Genomic DNA, 18,578 nt, shown 5'->3' on the forward strand with positions numbered 1-18,578 from the left:
ATGAAAAAATATTCAATAACAGTTTTTTTCACTTCCACAGACTTCTCTTCTTCTTCATCTTCTTCCTCTCACTCATATCCATCTCTTTCTCAATCTCCCCCTCTTCCTGGGTTTAATATATTCATATACCAGCTGCCCCTGTATCAGCTTAACTCTTGTAGACAGGACCCCTGCTACTTAACCCTTCTGCTGGTGCTCGGCCAAACTACTCTGTCTCCAAGTCCACTTATTGCCCTCTGGGGAACTTCATAGCTTTACAATTAAGCTTGATCTGATGTGCTCTCCCACGCTTTGCAATGGTACCATCATGAGCCAATATCGTGTATGAACGCAGACTATTAGAAAAGGTGTTTCAATACCAGTTTGTCCATCCTGATATCAATCCTTATACCTGAACTTACACAAACGAATACACAAATATTTATAAGATGAAGACCTACACCACACTACTGAAAGAACTGCTTACGAGATAATCTCAGAAGCATTAAGTCGCAAAGAAATCTAAACACTTCCACGCTTTGAAAGTATCAACACATGCATATTTAAACATTTCACTTGCACTGCACCATCCAACGGCCAAAGTCCACCAGATCCATGTCCGCTTTGTCTCCGCTCCGTCTCCGATCCGTCACAGCACCGGATATGATAAGTTGCTATTCTAGTCAATGAGTTAACTCCCAGTGGATCCACTCCGTTGCATTCCGGATGCATCTCTGATCCGGCATGTCGGATACGCAAGACTTCTATTTTTGCCAGATGCTGGAGCACGACGCATCAATCTCAACAGACCAGATGGAGCGGGACAGGAAGTCGGGCACCAAAACAGAGAGGAGGAAGATAATCCTTGATTCAGTAATTACCGCGGGAAAACCTTGGTCACATTACTCCAGCAGTACGGCATTCCTGCTCTGGCAGACTGCAGCGGATCGGAGACAGACCGGACACGGACTGGACACGGATCTGGTGGAAGTCCTGTGTAAGACTCTTAACTTGTGTTCTGAGCGGGGATGGCATGCAGCATATGGTTGAAGCCAGGAGTAGAACCAGCGACTACTTCTACAAGGACTTTATCCTCTTTAAATGGGGTTCATACTTATACCGCTAGGCCAACAGCACCCCAAGGTCACTTGGTAATTTACATAAAGACCATTCTTCTTTGGTCCCTTAAAGGGTAGTTGCCAATAGGATCAATAATAATCTATGGTTGCAGCTTGCTTTGCAGAATATTGTTCTAAAGTAGTGGATGCGAATAGATTCCTAGTGAGACTAATTGATTTCTCTGAAAGCCAAAAGACTACCGTGTCAGATCAGTGCACAGTCTGGCACAATTGGCAACAAACTTCTGCTATTTCCGTGGCATTAGAGGCATTTCTGACGTGGGATCTGTGTCAGGAAACTCTATTTTTTACCCTCATGTAATCTGTAGGACAGCTGGTTTGTATCACTGAGAAGAGCGATCTGCATGAGGTTAATATTACAACACATACTGTTCAAATTAAACTGTTGAACACGTTTGTGCAAGTGCTGGCAGTCCTCAGAGACGAGCAGTCGCACTGACTGTCATTCCAATGCATCTTTATTTTAGCTGGAAACGCCAGTGTTTTCACTCCAGTGAGATTATCTGCAGCATTACTCCATGGAACAACCCCATCATTTTCCCCTGGCATCACAAAACACTGGGAGACGCCTGCAAGACACTTGGAAAAACAGACTTGCTGGACTCAAACGCTGCATGCCCAAGCTGAGTCTTCCTTGGAATGTTATCTGAGAGTGTGTTTGGAAATGAGAGTGCATAACTGAGCGGAGCAGGTGACTGGATAGTGTGCCAAAGACAAGAGAGGAGAGAGAAACTGCAGCAGCAGCACAAGAAGGAAAGAAGTGCTTGAGGACTTACTGTAGACTGGTTCAACGGGGCTCTGAATGTTCCCCAGATATGAAGAGTCCCACGTATGCGCTATGGCGAGCAATAATGGGGGAGGAGCAAAAAGCAAGAGACAGAGGAGGGGGAAGAGATGTGACGCAAAGGTCAACAGGGCACAAACAGGAGCCAAAAGGTCAAGGATCGAACAAGAAAAGCGACACAAGGACCAGGGGAGGAGGATCAAGTTAGCCAGGCAGGTGCAGAGAGGTTAAAGTTTCAGGAATGTTAGAGAGGAAACGATTGGAAGCGAGGAGAGAAAATAGAAAGTGACAATCAGAAAGAGAGCCGCCATAAGAGGCGTCTTCACAGAAACAGAAAATAAGAACAAGTCATAAAGTGTTCAGTTCAAGGAGGATACATCTGTTCACATGTGGGGAAAGTTTTCAGGTTAACAGCAGGAAATGGAAGAAAACTTGTCATTACAACTTTACCAGATGCTACATCACTTCCTGTTCAGCTTCATTATCAGTCCCACCAATCATTACCATGCACACGGTTAGAGTTGCGGTCAATAGAACAATGGGTCCTCTGGTTTTGTCAACTAATGAGTCCAAACAGTGTCTGTCTGCAGATAAGGAAGTCTGCTTGCATGACGGTGTCAAGGAGAGGAGGTCAGAGGGCAACTCTTCTGAAAGGACTCCTCTTCAGTCCAACAGAACAAAGAGGATATCCTAAAAACCAAACACACATTCCGCCCACGGCTCCTCACATTTCTGCTGTCCACCCTTGGGCTTAGCAGCGGCGCAGGGAGGAGCAGCTTCCTGTTTTCCCTCCTAAATGGAAAGAACTAAACACCATAATAACTGTTTTTTGGCCAAAAGTGAAGTCCTCTGAACTGGCACAGGCAACAATGACCATGTTCTGTTTTTATGGTGACTCATTTAATCTTCCATAACCTCGAGGCGCAGCGACTACGTGGGCATGCCCTGAAATGTCAACTGAGGAGACTTCAGAGCATTGTTGGGTTCAAAGACAGGGACCCCTTGTGCAATTTCTAGATTTGACGCATGCTGTAATCTTACCATTTACTCAAGCCCTGCGCCTACAGGACACATTTTCACACTCTGATCCAGACTGTTAGAGTCTACTCCATAAACCTTTACAGACAGCAGTAAACAACAGCTCCTTCATAATCAAGAGAAGGTGCTGCATCCAGCTGTTAAACAGCTGCACCTACAGAACAGACGCGGCTCCTCTTACATTGCATCATGACTGTAGCCAGAGCAGGTCTTTAGAAGAGTTGGCGTCAAGTCTTGCTTTTAGATTGTGAATGTAATTGCTGATGCCTGAGGGGACAGTCTGGTAAAGAGCAGGTAAATAAGGTGAAGCTGCGTATCCAACAAGCTGTCTTGTTTTCAGTTGGAGTACAGTGGAGCCTTTTCAGAGCAGTTTGTTTGGTAAGAGACCTTCCAAAAGTCAGAGAACAGCTTCAATCTGTCCTGTCAGTTTACTTTATTTTTTGCAACCCATCTGTTGAGATACTACCAACCTGTCAGAAGCTAGAACCATGAATTTGGTGTAGTTGGTACATCAAGTGTTTTCTGGCACTGAGTTGAGGGGTGAACCATCTCATATCTTTGCTTTGGCATGTTTTATACCTCTGTAATTCACTGTACCTATGCCATAGTCAGTGGTGGTTCTAGACCTATTTTACTGGGGGGGCCAGGCTGGGGCCAAGGGTGTTGTCAGAGGGACACATTCAACCCTGACAAAAGAGACAGAGAAGGGCGAGGACCGGCTGAATCAGTGCATCCCTATATACTAGACATATATACTACTGTGTACTATATCAAAATGCAGACTGACAGCAGCTGTTTGGCTGTTTACACTCAACATGAGTCCCTTAGTGCTCTAAGGGACTGGAACCAAGTGCCACACGCATGTGGCCTGGAACATCGGCAAGATAATGAAGCTTTTTTTATTGTGCAATATTATTTTGGTGTGGAGGGGGGGCCACAGGGGGGGTCCAGGTTCTGTTTTACTGGGGCACTGGCCCCTGTTGGCCCCTCCTAAGAACCGCCACCGGCCATAGTGGCCTACTTCCTAGCACTAAATATTGTGCATTGGAGTGTTCTCGTGCCTAAATGCTGGTCAGCAGTGTGTTTTTGATGCTTGTCATAGCGCTACGTTTTCTGCTTGTTTGCGCAGGAAGCCATGGTGACTTAGAGCCGCACATGCAAAACAGCGAGCTGGAACAGGTAAACAAAACAAGGCCAAAGAGCGGCGGGCAACGCAACACTGGTGTATTCTTAAACTTCCAAAGTCAAGGAGAATTTAACCTTAAAGGTACAGTGTGAAGAAATGGGAATATTTAGAGATATCTCAGAACATCAGATGCCAACCTCCTGTCCCCTATCACCAAGTCAAGGGGGACACAGCCTTTGCCATCGCTGCCCCGACTCTCTGGAACTCTCTCCCTCCACACATCCGCAACTCAGACTCACTTCAATCATTCAAAAACCACCTCAAGATCTACCTGTTCCAAAAAGCATACAACACATGACCTCTCCCCCTGCCCCACCTCTGTCCCTCTTTTGTTTTATTTATATGTTTTATTTTTATTTTTTACCTTGTGTAAAGCAAATTTGAGTACTTAGAAAAGCGCTATATAAATTATATGAATTATTCTTATTATTATATCTAATGGTTGGATTCTACTGTAGTTGTAAAGCTCCCTTGCTCACGCCCTGTTGCTATTTTGTCTATTCTGTGTTACTGTAGAAACATGTCAGTGCAGGATGGCCACCTTTGTGGAAGGGGACCCGCTCCTATATAGATATAAAAGGCTCATTCAATGTTAAAAACAAACATTTTTCATATTCAGGTGATTATACACTGATTTAAACATACTATATTGTATTCCACTTATACTTCCTTCTACTGTCTGGACTGCTAAATGTCCCTAGAAACTACACACTGCACCTTTAATGCTGCAAAGTAAAAGACTGGCAGCAAAACTAGTAAATCAAAAGACTGGCACTCAAATCCGCCATGTTTTGTTGTCCCATTGATGGACTGGGTTTCCAGACACTCAACAAAAATATTTCCAAATACCAAGACAAAGAAGACAAAATATTAGATGTCCTCCAGTGTGTTCATGTGTTCCTTTATTTTCTGACTCATCTGATATGATTTCATGCTTCTTACAAGGTTAACGCAACCCTACAAAACCTAACCCTGATCCCTGCTTCATTTCAAAGTACAGTCTGAGGTAGAAAAATAAACATATTTAGGGTGTTTGGTGGAAATAAGCTGAGCCGAGCTGAATATTGTCCACAAAGTGCAGCAAGGAAACAATGGGCATAGTTTTGCCCTACCGCAAACCATCTATGGTCGCAGGAACAGTCACCCACACTAATTAAAGCTAATGAAATATCCGCCACTTCAAAGGCTGCAGATATGTTGTGATCTGTGTCAGTAAAGGGAGTGAGAGCCAGAGAGAAGGGGAAACGGCTTCTGCACTCCTTTATGTGCTGATCAAGACCATGACTGAAACAAGGCAGTCACTGTAGGGACTAAATATACCACTCTTACCTAACAGGAGACAGACTCAGATCTCCTTTGAAAAAGAGTGAGGGTGTTTTTACACTGCAAGAAGTTTTCACCGGGGACGGAGACCTTTGAGGACAATATTTAATCCCCCTCCCAAAAGATAAGCAGAGAGGATGAATAACAAGAGAAGAAAAGCAAAGCATCCCAAGAGAGGTATTATTTGATAATGAATATTCTCCAGTGTCCAACCAGGAAGCCACTGATCAACCGTGAAGCTTTATCCAAATAAACTCTCAGATCTGGGAACAAACTGAGGCACAACTGAAAACCCTGCCAACAACCACAATTTCTAATTTAGGACTTTAAACTTTTACTTTTTCTTCCCCAGTTTGTTTCTTCTGTTTTGTTTGGGTCATCACAGTAATGGGCCGTACATAGATACAGACATACAGTATGCACTTGTTAATCCCAAATTAGGGAAGTGTATGAGGTCTGAGCTTGTCTTTGACACCGCCTTGAGGAAAGAAAGATCAATCATATTGTCGCACTTGCTTTCTTTCTATCAAACATCTCTTCCCTAAAGAGGAGAGGCACAGGCCAGTTCTCCAAGACAACACATTTGTTATTGGTACAACAGAGCAAAGCATCATGGGGGTAGGTGCAGCACTGAGCACTCTCTCCAGGATTGTGATGACTCTTACTGTGCAGCCTTAGATGTCTGATATCTTGGAGACTTTTCAAAAAGTTGTATTGGAAGTCCTGACATTGTGAAGCTTTTTTGTGTAACACATGGTACCATGGAGGACCAGAACAAAAGACACCCAGAAGCTGAGCATACTGGTGGTGCCAAGGGATTACTACACCAATCAGATGTGAATAAATTTTGATGTATCTATTGTCATCTTTACATTTGATCGATACGAAGTGCTCATTTCAAAGTGTGTTTCCAATTGAAAGCCATCTAAATGTGAGAAGGCAAATGTAGATTTTATTATTTTGATGTACAACATTCTACTCATTCTTTCTACTCATTTAAAACCAATGATAAGAGGCAGGGCGGTTACAGTCTTCCTCCTTTAAGGGTGCACCGATTGGTGGACAATGTCAACATAAATCCATGACAGAATTAGTTCCTGATGAATGAAACCATCGATAATTGGTGGATGACTTCATCACACATGTTTTTATGCTGTGCACAGACGTTTCTAGTTTTGGGTTGTAGAGTTAAACTACCGAGGAGTGAGCAACCGGCACCTTGCATGCTTACCATCTCTGCTGAGAAACATTAACCAGGAAGTGACGTGTAAACAAAACATTGCTGCATGACGGCGCCCAATGCAACACCACATCGTTGGTCGAGGCATGATGTCTGTCTAACATGAGTCTGGTTCTGCTGGAGGTTTCTGCCTGTTAAAGGAAGTTTGTCCTCGCCGCTGTAACTAGCTAAATATTGCAAGGTGCAATGCTCATGGTGGTTTCAGGTGGGGTCAGACTGAGTCTTATCCTTTTCTTGAAGTTGGGTCTCTGTTCATAATTTGACATAGAGTGGTCTAGACCACCTATGTTTGTAAAAGCATCTTAAGATAACGTTTGTTGTGATTTGGCGCTACACAAATAAAGATTGATTGATAAAGACTGGTTGATCGTCCTAAAACTTCCAGAAGCGTTTCACTCTCAGTGCTGCAAATAAAAAAAGAACTGCCTCCAAAATGCGTAAAGCAGATCTTGCTTATTATGGGATTATGACGGTGATGCATGAGAGTTTGAAGAGAAAGTGTGTTGTATGTCTCTTTCACACATCACCAGACACTGAACTCAACTGTCAATGTTAGAGCCACGCTGTGTGAGATTTACATTTTCAGTCCATCACCTTTTCCCTTAGAACACTTCATCTTTTTATCCTTTCCTCATTTCCTTCTCTTCCTCCTCTCTTACCCCTGAACAATGGAGCAAACTCTTACCATGTTGCTACAGTAATAACGTTACGCATTAAAAGTAAATAATCTGTCTTACATCAATACCACTAATGTTTAATACAAGACCAAATTATCGCTTGAACTAAGATTTTTAAAGGCATGCTTTGAATTTAAAGGAGTATTGCTCAACTTAAAAGCTAATAGCTAAATAATGGCCATTAATGTGAAAGTAGTGACGTACATGACGCCTGTGGAAATAGGGTGGTTGTGAAATTTTGCAGAAACTTTGTGATTGTAAGCCAAAATTGCAGGGGCGTGGAAAGGTGCAGGGACTGGTTGAATTTGGGTGAATTCAGTGACTCACCATCGCAGAGGTGGTATAAAATCAGTGACTACAATGTATCACACTAGTCCTTCAAACTAAGCTAACCCTCAGTCGCTCTGACACTTTACTTATTTGTGAATGGAGGCTTTTATCTCTGAAAATGTCCTTCAACTTCACAGCTCCGGTCTTTATTTTCTTTCAATTGCCTTCTCTCCAAAAGGGAGCAAAACATCCGATCATGACGAGAGGCAAGTGTATGCTCGGGTCGATGTGTGGCCACCTTGAGGGCCCCCAGCAGGGAAACAACAAAGACCTCACCAAAATAACTGCAGCTGCCAGCACTCGTCCCTCTCAGAGTATAGGACACATGGGGACACACACACACACACACACACAGATGCACAGTACCAGTGAAATCTCACAAACTGCCCATGAAAAAATACCTCGTGGGTGGCCTGGCCGCAGCCTGCCCACTGCCCCGGCCAAACTGACAGACAAGCAACATTACTCTGATGTATGGACCACTTATGCTGCAACATCTGTTCCCCTCAAGAGATAACCCAAGAATACGATCGTGGATTGTGTTTTCTCAGCAAGCAGCTGATGTGATTAGACAGAAACCAGCTGAGGGGACACAGAATCCAGCAACCTGTTATTGAGTCTGCCTGGACTCAGATTCCCAGCAGATCAAGGACAGTCTGAAGTTTAAGCCAAGCGTCCCTAAAGACTAAACACAGGACTCGTATCTCTGCACGGCTTCTCCTTGAATCGACTCAGACACTACGAGCTACATGTTTAATCTCACAGAGCCCTGAATAAATCACAGTCACTCCTGTAAATATTCTGGTCCCTGGTGATCTGGTACCAAATATGCAGTGTTTAATGTTGAAATGGTCTCTGTTCAGAAATATGAAGAAAGACTTTATTTGGCCCTGAGGATTGAGAGGTAACAGAATCACTTTAAGGTCTGTTTACACTGACAAGTCTTTTTATCACTGGTTCTGACGTCAGCAGCTTCTGACTGCTGCATACCTGGAAGCTCACGAGCTCCAAAGGGGGGTGCGTTTCTCTGGAAACTGGCAACCAGAGGTGTTATGTCATTAACTGCAGCTCTACTTTATATCCAACATGAGTTTTGATGCGTGTAACATTACCAAACATTACCCAAGATGTGATCAGATGTGCATTGTTGAAGCTTCAACTTTGAGTGTTTGGAGAAGTATAAACCCTTGTACTCTTGTTACCGTGTTTTAGAGAGCACTTTACGTTAGCTCGTGTTGCTTGAAGCGACAACATCACAATGATTTGACTTCAAGAGGTGTTATCATGCTAAGCTTAAAGTGTTGGATGTTGATACTAGACCTGGACAAAGTTTCAAACTGTTTGGTAATCGTGTGTTAGAGTAATCGCAGGATGAGACTGCAGGCTGCTCTGAACAGCAGGTTTCGAGAATTACGTGAGAAGGACACGAGATTTGCTCAATTTGTGACATCACAGATTGGTGAATAGGGATGGGTACAGAAATCGGTACTTTTATAGGTACCGACCGAGTACTACCGGTACTACCGAGTACCGATTCACGTAAAATCAAACGGTACCATGTTTCGGTACCTGAACGCATCCTTGTGACTGTGAGGGAGTGGAAGAATAGCTGGAGCAAGCCAAACAGAGCCTGCAGCTGACGGGCGCGAGCACTCACCGCGAGGCAGAGCTGCAGGAGGATTGAGTTGAGACGGACACTCTCGCTCCGACTACCTGCCCTGTTTATAACCGTTCCTGTGTGCGTGAATGCCAAACAAGTAAGTTGTGTGTCCTGTTCAAGCGGCAAACTCCGGTCTCAAACGATGAAGCCAATGCGGAAGTGTTATAAACTGCAATACATCAAAAATCCGCTTGAGGCTGGCTGCAGAAACACCGGAAACCACATAGATATGAATGGGAAAAAGACGATCTTTGCAGCATTAATAAACATGTTTACAGCCTGGTTCAAAAAACGGCTTGGCCCTACAACGCTAATCTCTCTAATGGCACACACTGTACGGGGGGTGAATTTTTTTCTAACGTGACGGTTAAGAAGATATTAAGATTATGAGTTTTGCCCAAATAAGGACATGACTGACGTGACTCCCGGTCGGGAACACACAGCCATTGGCTAAGAGACTCACACTACGTCACACTCTGCCTGGTTGAGTTCCGCATTACCAATATGGCTGCTGCCGTCGATTTGCTTCAAAACAGCTCTCAGGAACAGATGGGTGACGTCACGGATACTACGTCCATATTTTATACAGTCTATGGTTCTGTTATTATAAAGAGACGGAGAACAGACTGTTTCCCGTCCGCAGGGGTTCACGTGTGTTCATTGACAAACTCCAGAAAGAGCAATTTGACGCCACGAGCACGTGTCAGCTAATATATCTAATCACCTGTATAATCCTGTTTCTGTTCATTTCATGTTGAAGAAATTTACATATACAAACAGTTAGATGTTGTTTTGATATATTTGTTAAAGTTTATATATTGAGAAATAAATATGTTAACTTTAAAAAAATTGAGATTTTATTAATAAACAAATTAACATAATAAGGTGGGCGCCTGTTGCTTTGATGGGCTGATTTGAGGTATACGTAATTATATTTTTTTTATTGATTTATTTTCTTTGAGGTTTACTGTGAGGATTTTTTTGTTATTATTGTTCTTATTGTTGTTATTATTATTATTATTATTATTGTCCTAATTACTATTTATACAATTATTTATATTGCTGTTATTATTACTATTATTCATATTTTTAAATTTTGTGTTAATCATTACAATCTTAATATCATTATTATTTTGTATGTTTGTATTCACTTATTTTTAATTGTGTACTATCTATTTATTTATATCTTTACTTTCTGACAATGGACTAGGTGTTTTCAAAAATCTTGTTTATATATTTTTTGTCTCTGAGTCTGATTGCTGCATTGTTGTTTTGTGATGTTAACTGAGTCTAATAAAAAAGTAAAAAAAAAAAAAATAATAAAAAACATTTATTACCACATACACGAACACAAAAGTAACGAAAATTGGTACCATTGAGTGCAGATACCGATGTGAAAGGTACCCATCCCTATTGGTGAATCTCCTTAAAAGGGAATAATAAACAGAACACTTGCCAAACATTGAAGTGAACAGGTAAACAAAGGAAGGAACATTTTCTGCACTCTCCCTGCTGGTCCTCCGCTTTGGGAACCACTCGACTAAACATATGATTTCTCAAACATTTCATTCAAAATAAGTGATGGGAAAAATATAACCCCAGCTGACCCCTCAACAATCATGCTATTACTAAGTGGACGTGGTAACCGTTGAGTCCTTGGTTTCCAAACAAAGTGGTTAATACCCATGGTGCATTGGGAAAATCCAGGGGAGTAAGAAAAGGCTCTCAGAGAGATAAGCAGGATTTTGTCTCCCAGAAATCTCTTCAGGGATCTGAGTGTGTAGGTCAAGACGGGAGGTTAGGGGGACATGGGACCCGACTTTAATATCTCTGGAGGAGATCTCAGACTATGATAAGAGGAAGACAAAGAACAATAAGGGACAAAAGAGGTTCAGGATAGACTCCTTTCTACAACACTTAGGCCCCAGATGTTTTTTTTAGAGCTTCAGCGTAAGCAGCTGAGACATCAGGAAATGGGAATTCCTTCACCCTCAGCAAATTGAATCACAACAGGATACAAGGCGTAATGAGGGCAACTGTACATCTCCAGCTTTAAAGTAGTTCAGGAGGGAAGGAAGGCAGAGGTCTGGGTGAGCCGTCTGTCTGGACAGCTAACAGGACAAAGACAGTCCAAAAAGTGTTCTGCATTCAGCACAGGAAACAGAATTTCCTTCCCTTTGCTGCCGTGCTCAGATATGGAAATAGTCTGCCTCCTCCAGCGACAGCACCATGATTATTCTGAGGACAATGCAAATGGCTAAGACAATATATTGAAGAAAATACTGCATAATCCCAACCTCATCTTGTTTAATTGTTGCAATAAAGCAAAGCTGACCTTTATGTGGTTACAAAAGGCGGGAAGTTTATAGAAACAGAAGCAATAAACCAAAGTAATGGAGGGGATGTTTGCAGGCTCATGTCGCACCACAAATTGTGAGAACATTAACAAAATATATTCCCATCCTGCGCCGACAACAAAGAACAAACCGGCTTTGTTTTTCTGTGACTTTAGGTCCTTTTTGTGCATTTGTATCTGCCAAACCTGCTCTGACCTGAGGACAAGAATACCAAAGAAGAAACCCACACTCCAAGACAGCCTCATTATGATGTGAGGAGCGTACAAGAACAATACACCCTCTTAAAAGTATGCCATAAATCAGCCTTTCTTTGTTAATATCAACTGTAGCTAAAAATAGACTCAGGCTTCTTTTAAACCTGTCACAACAACATGCCGTCAACAACACACATTATATCAACCGGCGCCTTTAACTACCTAAATTCAGCGGGGCCTCACAGCAGGGCTATTTCTGACAGAGAGGCACATGATGCTATATGCCACAGCTCTGATGTCAGCTCAAAGAGTCGCCACCAAGACAATTATTCCGCCCTGACGTAATCAGCTCAATAGACCTGTCGAGCCCACCACAGTCTGGCACCAGGGTAACTAAGGCGTTAACAGGCCTCTGTCTTTAATAAGAAGAGAAATGATGAGACGTATCAGGATATATCCATTTAATTACTTTTCTATATTAATTTCCTGCAGCGGAAAAGACAGGTGTGATGATATCAATCTTGAGACTGAAATTGATTATAAATGGAAAAATGTTAAACAGTCTAGAGAGATGTACTGAACGGCTTCTTCGTGCATGCAGTGAAAAGCTGTATTCATAGTTGTTTATTAAGGGAAATAAAAATCTACGACAGATTCAAAATTAGTCTCAGTATCACGCTGCTCCTCCTTAAAAATATTACTACAATGTGGGACAGAGGGATCAAGGGAGGCACCACATTGAGACTGCAAGACTTCTACCTCTGGGGGCGCCGTCTTTCTGTGGACTTGGGCTCTGGTGCTTTATGAAAGCAGCATCCCTCTAGGACGTTTATGAGGGGTGAGTTGTTAAACAAGTACATTAAATCACAAGAGACCCCCCAAATATTCTGTTCCCTGAAGATGTAACACAGCAAGTGAGTGGTTTAAGCTGCCTTCCCACCCTGGCTCTGTCACACTGCTGAACCAGCAACCAGCTAAACCTAAACCCTGCTGAACCAGAATAAGTAACAATCATGTGTTATATCTTTAGATTTTTAGTCTTTTATATCGTGCTTATTATTTTTTACCAGGTGGAAACCTCTCTGCATTGACGAACGAAGTCAGAACAGAAGTGCTAAAAACTGCAGTACCTTCAGTGTCCACCTGAGGCCTGCTGCAAGAGCCATGGAATCCCCATTAGAGCCTATATTAAATAGACCATTCATACAGCATGTTCATGGCCTGGTATAATAATGTTTTCTGGTCCCTAGACCTCTTTTCTTTTTCCTCAAAAACTGTAGGGATGGTGAATGATTCAATGGTGACTCATCTGTTTTGATTATGGTAAGGCTAAAAGTAGTGAGCGGCTGATTCAACTGACAGGTGGGCACGTTGTAGCGGTTTGCCAGGAGGCTTAAAGCTTGCATCAACTCCACCTCTTTGCCTGTTTTTAGACTAACCATAACGGTTAGCATCTCCCATATTGGCAAAAAAAACAATAGGAGACATCACTAGGACTACATCCATTTGTAGAGTCTTTGTTTTTTTTAACATTATTGTAATTATCTAAAAACTTCATATAAAGCTGCTGTAAGGAGCTTTTGCTTTGTGTTGATTTTGGCGCCCCCTGTGGACAAAGATGTGCATCGTATCACTTTTCTCATCTTAATCTGACAAAAAGACTCTCATCCTTCTTTCTTTTAAAAAGTCAAATGTGTAATGCATTGTAAAAAATTGATGTTATTTGATATATGACAGGTTAATATTGCTATATCTTATTTCAAGAGGGGAAATTTGATTAAAAAAAAAAAAAAAAGGATGATGTCAGCCCAATTTAAAGTCAAAGCGCTGAGCAGGAACTCACAACCAGAGTCATTGTGACCAACACTATTGTGTAATTCAGTGGGCGGCATACCACTGAAGTGAACCTGGTAACTGTCGGCTTTGCTCCAGGTAAGGGACTCTTGTTGGACTGAACAGAAACAATCTTTTGGTCCTGTAGCCACGTCTAAATAATACATTTATGGTTTACTCCATGATTACTTTAAGAGGGCAAATTTCAAGAAAATTTAAGACCTACTTTGTATATTTTTACAGTGTTATAACACATCAAGCTGTAGTAGAGTATCAGCCTTAGTCCATTCAACTATAAGCAGTTGATATTTGTGAAGCATCCTTGGTGAGTGCGGCAGTGCAGTAGCATGCAGACATATTCAGGGAAAAGGCTCTTGGCACTAACTCAAAGTTGTTTTGTTGTCTTCAATATGAAGAAAAGGGAAGTAGGGATGTCTAAAAGAAGAAAGATGGACCAAGAACTGAAGCGTAAAAAGCAGCAGCAAACAGCAGGCATGATTTAAAAGCAGGACTCGTCACGCAAAGTTTAATACATTACTTAAATATTTCTCCCCTGCTACTGTGCGATGTGATAAAGTGGTTCACCTGCATATAAATTCTTTTCAAGTTCCACAAAAAATGGTGGCTTTAAAAAGCATTGCAGTGCATGGAATCTAAAACAGAGGTGATCCACTGCAGCTTTTATTGTTCGATGCGCTTTCATGTATCTTATTGTGCTGTCACCTCCGCCGCTGGTTAAAAAGATGAAAGAGGGGGAGAGGAGATGTTTACGTCTCGGAGGCAAAGCTAAAAGAGTGTTATGACCGAACTCTGGCAGGCCGGCGAGGATGGAGGAGAGGGTGTAGCAGGATGTGAAGGCATCATAATTCACAGATAAACGTCACGCATACACACACGGAGCCATCAAAGTCTGAGTCACAGATTGGAGTGTATTTACAGGACTGATTGCTCCACTAGATTTCTACACGATAAACAACACAGACTTCTTAGATTCACTAGATTTTCAAGTCCCTTACTTGTGCTCTCAGAGACTGGAGGCCATGGTGCGCTCCCGTCATCCTCTCCACTGGGCAGATCTTTGAAAAAAAGACAAAGAAGAGTACTGTTAATGTGAAGGATCGAGGTAAGAAAGAAGCATGTGCTTTGATGTGTATGTGAAAGAAGAACTAGTCTTTTTTGGCAGCCAAATGCAGTCCTTTTAAATTCTTCATTGGCCTGGAAGAGGCTGACCAAAATGTTATTAAGACAACCAAAATGAATATTGAATTAACTTCTGGGAGGAATATTAACAATAAACCATCCATGGTGGCCCTGAATGTCAACTGCATAAAACTTTAAAAATGTCACTGAACCCCAAAAACTTTTGATGCAAGACAAAAACATTTCTTTCACAAAGCCCAGAAAGTGTGGCAAAGGAGGCGCCAGTTTGGCCATGTGGTTAAAGTCACACGCTCCATTTGCAGAGGCTGTGGACGTGGGCAGCCCAGGTTTGAATCAGTGAGACTCTCAGTGGCTCTTGACCGCATGTCATTCCCCACTTTCCCTCCCTGTTTCCTACTCTCTCCACCCTCCTGTCCTCTGAATAAAAGGAATAGAAGCCCAAAAGTAAAACTGTTAAAAGAAAAATTGGAAAAACTGTTAAAAAAAAAAAAAGGAAACACAGAAATATGTTTCAAGAGAATAACATTTTTAAAAGGAAGAACTTCAAAAAATATTTTTAAATATGTCTATGGTTCATTATTTTTTTTTGGCATCTGTGAAATGTTTTTTGGGTTTCATTGAATATTGATACATTTTTTCTTTAATCTTTTTGCATTCAGCTAAATGTTTTAGGCGTTTGTTGAAATCTTTTTGCTGTCCTGAAATGTTTCTGCAGTTATCCTTCAGGGCCACTGTAGCTTTCTTATTCAAACCTAGAGAAAGTGCTTTATTTGCTCTGATTGGCTGCAACAGCATCTCACCTACAAGCATTACACCTGTGATTTGGTTGGTAAGGTTTCTACCATTTTACAAAAATGCTCCTGTTAATCAACTTTAAGCTAAAAAAACAAAAGCTTCTCTCTGAAGACTTTGGGACATAACGCTGAATGTAAAAAATCTTAATTTACTTTTTAAGCTGCAGCAAGTAAAAATGTGTTTTAACTGTTTTTTCCCCATTTAACAAAAAGGATAAAGAAAGACAATTTACCCAATATGAATCTACTTAAATAATACTCCAAGTGTAGGAGCTGTTTTTACTTCATCATGTTTTCTGATCATCCCACAAACACTTACTGATTTTCCTATTTTCTCCCCTTGCTAATCAAAATGAATAACCATGAGCAAGAACATCATTTCTGCAGAGGTTTTAAATTCTTATAGAACATCTTGTGAATAAGGGTTCAAATGCAGGAAGCAGTCATCAGCATGAGTATCTTATGACATATTTCTGAGCAACATTCCCTCTCTTTGCAGCTCTGGAAGGGGTTAACTATTCAAGGAATGCTTAATGAAAAGCATCTCCCGTGAATTAAGCGCAGCTGTCGCTGTGGTTTGTGGTAATCCAGCCTCTAACAAGCCCACCTCCTGAAGCTTCATCAGCAGCAAAGTCCTCGTCGTCGTCCAGTAAGCTCTGACCTGCCTTGACATCTTTCTCCGCCTCCAAGTCCTCAGGCAGAGGGACCTCTCCCCACACCTTGGAGGCCTGAGTCACCTGCAACACACAGACACACATTTATAGGGGTTGAAGTCTCCATGGAGAAGGGTTACACCCAGTGCTACTCATGAACCCTGGAAGGGTGGAGGGAAAACAAAAGCAGAGAGAGGAAACAGGCATTGTGATGTGTTTACTTTAACCATTCATTATCTCTGAGAAGACCTCTGAAGGGCTCACATGCAAATAAAAGTTAATATTACTATAGTATTAACAGAGGTCGTTCATGGCTCTTTTGCTGTCCTATTGTTAAAATAAACTACTATTTGCATATCTAATCTGAACAGAGGAAGTTGTCCAAAGATATGCACAGCTGACTGCACTGACCCACATATGAATACACACATAAGTACAGGCAGAATGCTCACTCAGACTCCATAAAACCCTGAAAGCCAGAGGGAAGCTGAGATCAGAGTGACACAAATCTGTTTAAGTATGCTTTAAACTCCGTCCCCCTTGGGTACAAAAAAAAAAAGAAATCCGGCATACCACAACCGGTCCTATACGATCAGCTCTTTGAGTGGAATTAGGAAGGAGTCCATTACAGAAACATTATGTCACCTAAATCTGCAGTAAAAACATGTCTAATAAAGCAGCACCTCACAGGACAGGGGGCTTTAGAAATCTGTGATCATCATGACATGCAGCTTGTTATATAAATGAAAAGCAGGGGTGTAGCTGTTAAGGATAAGCCTGGCTCCACCCCACTCTAGGGTTTTATTTCATTCAGCTTCAACAAAGCAGGAACCTCCCAGGCTGACACATGGAGCCGATGCAGTGGTGCTAAGACCTGCAGTTCTTTGAGTGACCAGTTGAGGCTTGCTCCAAAAGACAAGGAAACCCCATTAACACCCATGTTAAAACGCCTATCGTTCACAGCCTGGTACAAAATAACACTTTAGATCTGAATGGGCAATTTCTCTCTACAGAGGATTCTTTTTCTATTAAACTGGTTTGTGTTCAACAGATTAAGATAATAAGTGTTGGATATAAGGGGACATTTCTGGGGGGCCCAACTTGACTGACAGGCAGGCTCATTGTAGCTGTTTGCCAGGAGCCTAAAGGCCTGACTTAACTCCACCTTCCTGCCTCTTGTTATGTCAACCTAAAGTTTGGTGGGGTCATCTTTTCCAACAGGGTGACCGCCATTGTTAGGCTTCAAAACTCTGCTTCATAAACCAATGGGTGACATCACTGAGACTGTGCATGTTTTAAACTCACACACAGAACAAGGGCTTGATATCCATTAAAAATCAATCCATCCAATAGATACCAAATATGAAATACACAAAGGTTAGCTGACATGGCAGCAAATAACACATGTTAGGGAACAGTAGAAGTCATTAGGGTTCATCTTCTTGGGACTAGTGGTACAAAATCAGATTTCAATAAACCTCATGGAGGTATAGATTGTCTCGTCTGGATCACGTTAAGTTTTGAAGTTGGAGTCTTTTGAAAATTGAGACCAAACCATGGCATTGAACTGCCGTCCACTTGAATAATAAACATTCAGATCTCTTGTACTTTTTCTTCAAAGTCAGCACAGATTACAGAGTGCTCCCTCAGTGTGGAATAAGGATGTATGAACATCCCAAAGGATTATTTTAGTGCTGATTTCTATCACAGCATTATCTCAGACAATCCTTCTAAAACCCCCTCAAAGACAGAACTTCCTCCCCTCGCAGACACCTGATAGACACATCTAACACTCTCAATGAGGAGACACAAAGCTCAGCCCGCCGCTCTCATATCTGATCATCTTGATAAAGTTCACTATGCCGTCCAGACTGGAGCGTAATGTGGGTTTATTATCTCTGCTCTCACCATCTCAGCGTCCTGGCTAGCCCAGACTCCGGCTTTAAGTTCTGATACGGCTGTGGCAGGATGCCACCCCTGGCATTTCCAGTTGGCATGGCCCGCCAGTTCGTATTTCCACCCAACACTGTCATGGTAGTTTTCCCATTTAAATGGCTCCAGCTAATAAATAACTCCATCTATCCCCCAAATCCTCTCTCCCCTGACTGAACACCCTTACAAAAACAATCCCGGGACATTTTCAAAAGGAAACTGCTGACTAACCAAATTCTTTTCAGTGGTGCCGACCAGCCAACCATTGGTGTGATCATCTCCTGCTTCCCACTCCCTT

General features: G+C 42.1%; 1 protein-coding gene across 3 annotated transcripts in view; it reads right to left on the minus strand.

The window, feature by feature from the left end:
* hspg2 (heparan sulfate proteoglycan 2) overlaps window positions 1–18,578 on the minus strand; it is a 131,708-nt gene that overhangs the window by 77,446 nt on the left and 35,684 nt on the right. For all 3 annotated transcript variants that reach the window (XM_034695487.1, XM_034695489.1, XM_034695488.1), the window contains exons 2-3: window positions 16,303–16,432; window positions 14,757–14,816 (exon numbers count right to left, since the gene is read on the minus strand). In XM_034695487.1, coding sequence (XP_034551378.1) covers window positions 14,757–14,816; window positions 16,303–16,432 — 190 coding nt within the window. The remainder of the gene's footprint in view (window positions 1–14,756; window positions 14,817–16,302; window positions 16,433–18,578) is intronic.

Source organism: Notolabrus celidotus, chromosome 11 (assembly GCF_009762535.1).
Source record: "Notolabrus celidotus isolate fNotCel1 chromosome 11, fNotCel1.pri, whole genome shotgun sequence".
NCBI lineage: Eukaryota > Metazoa > Chordata > Actinopteri > Labriformes > Labridae > Notolabrus > Notolabrus celidotus.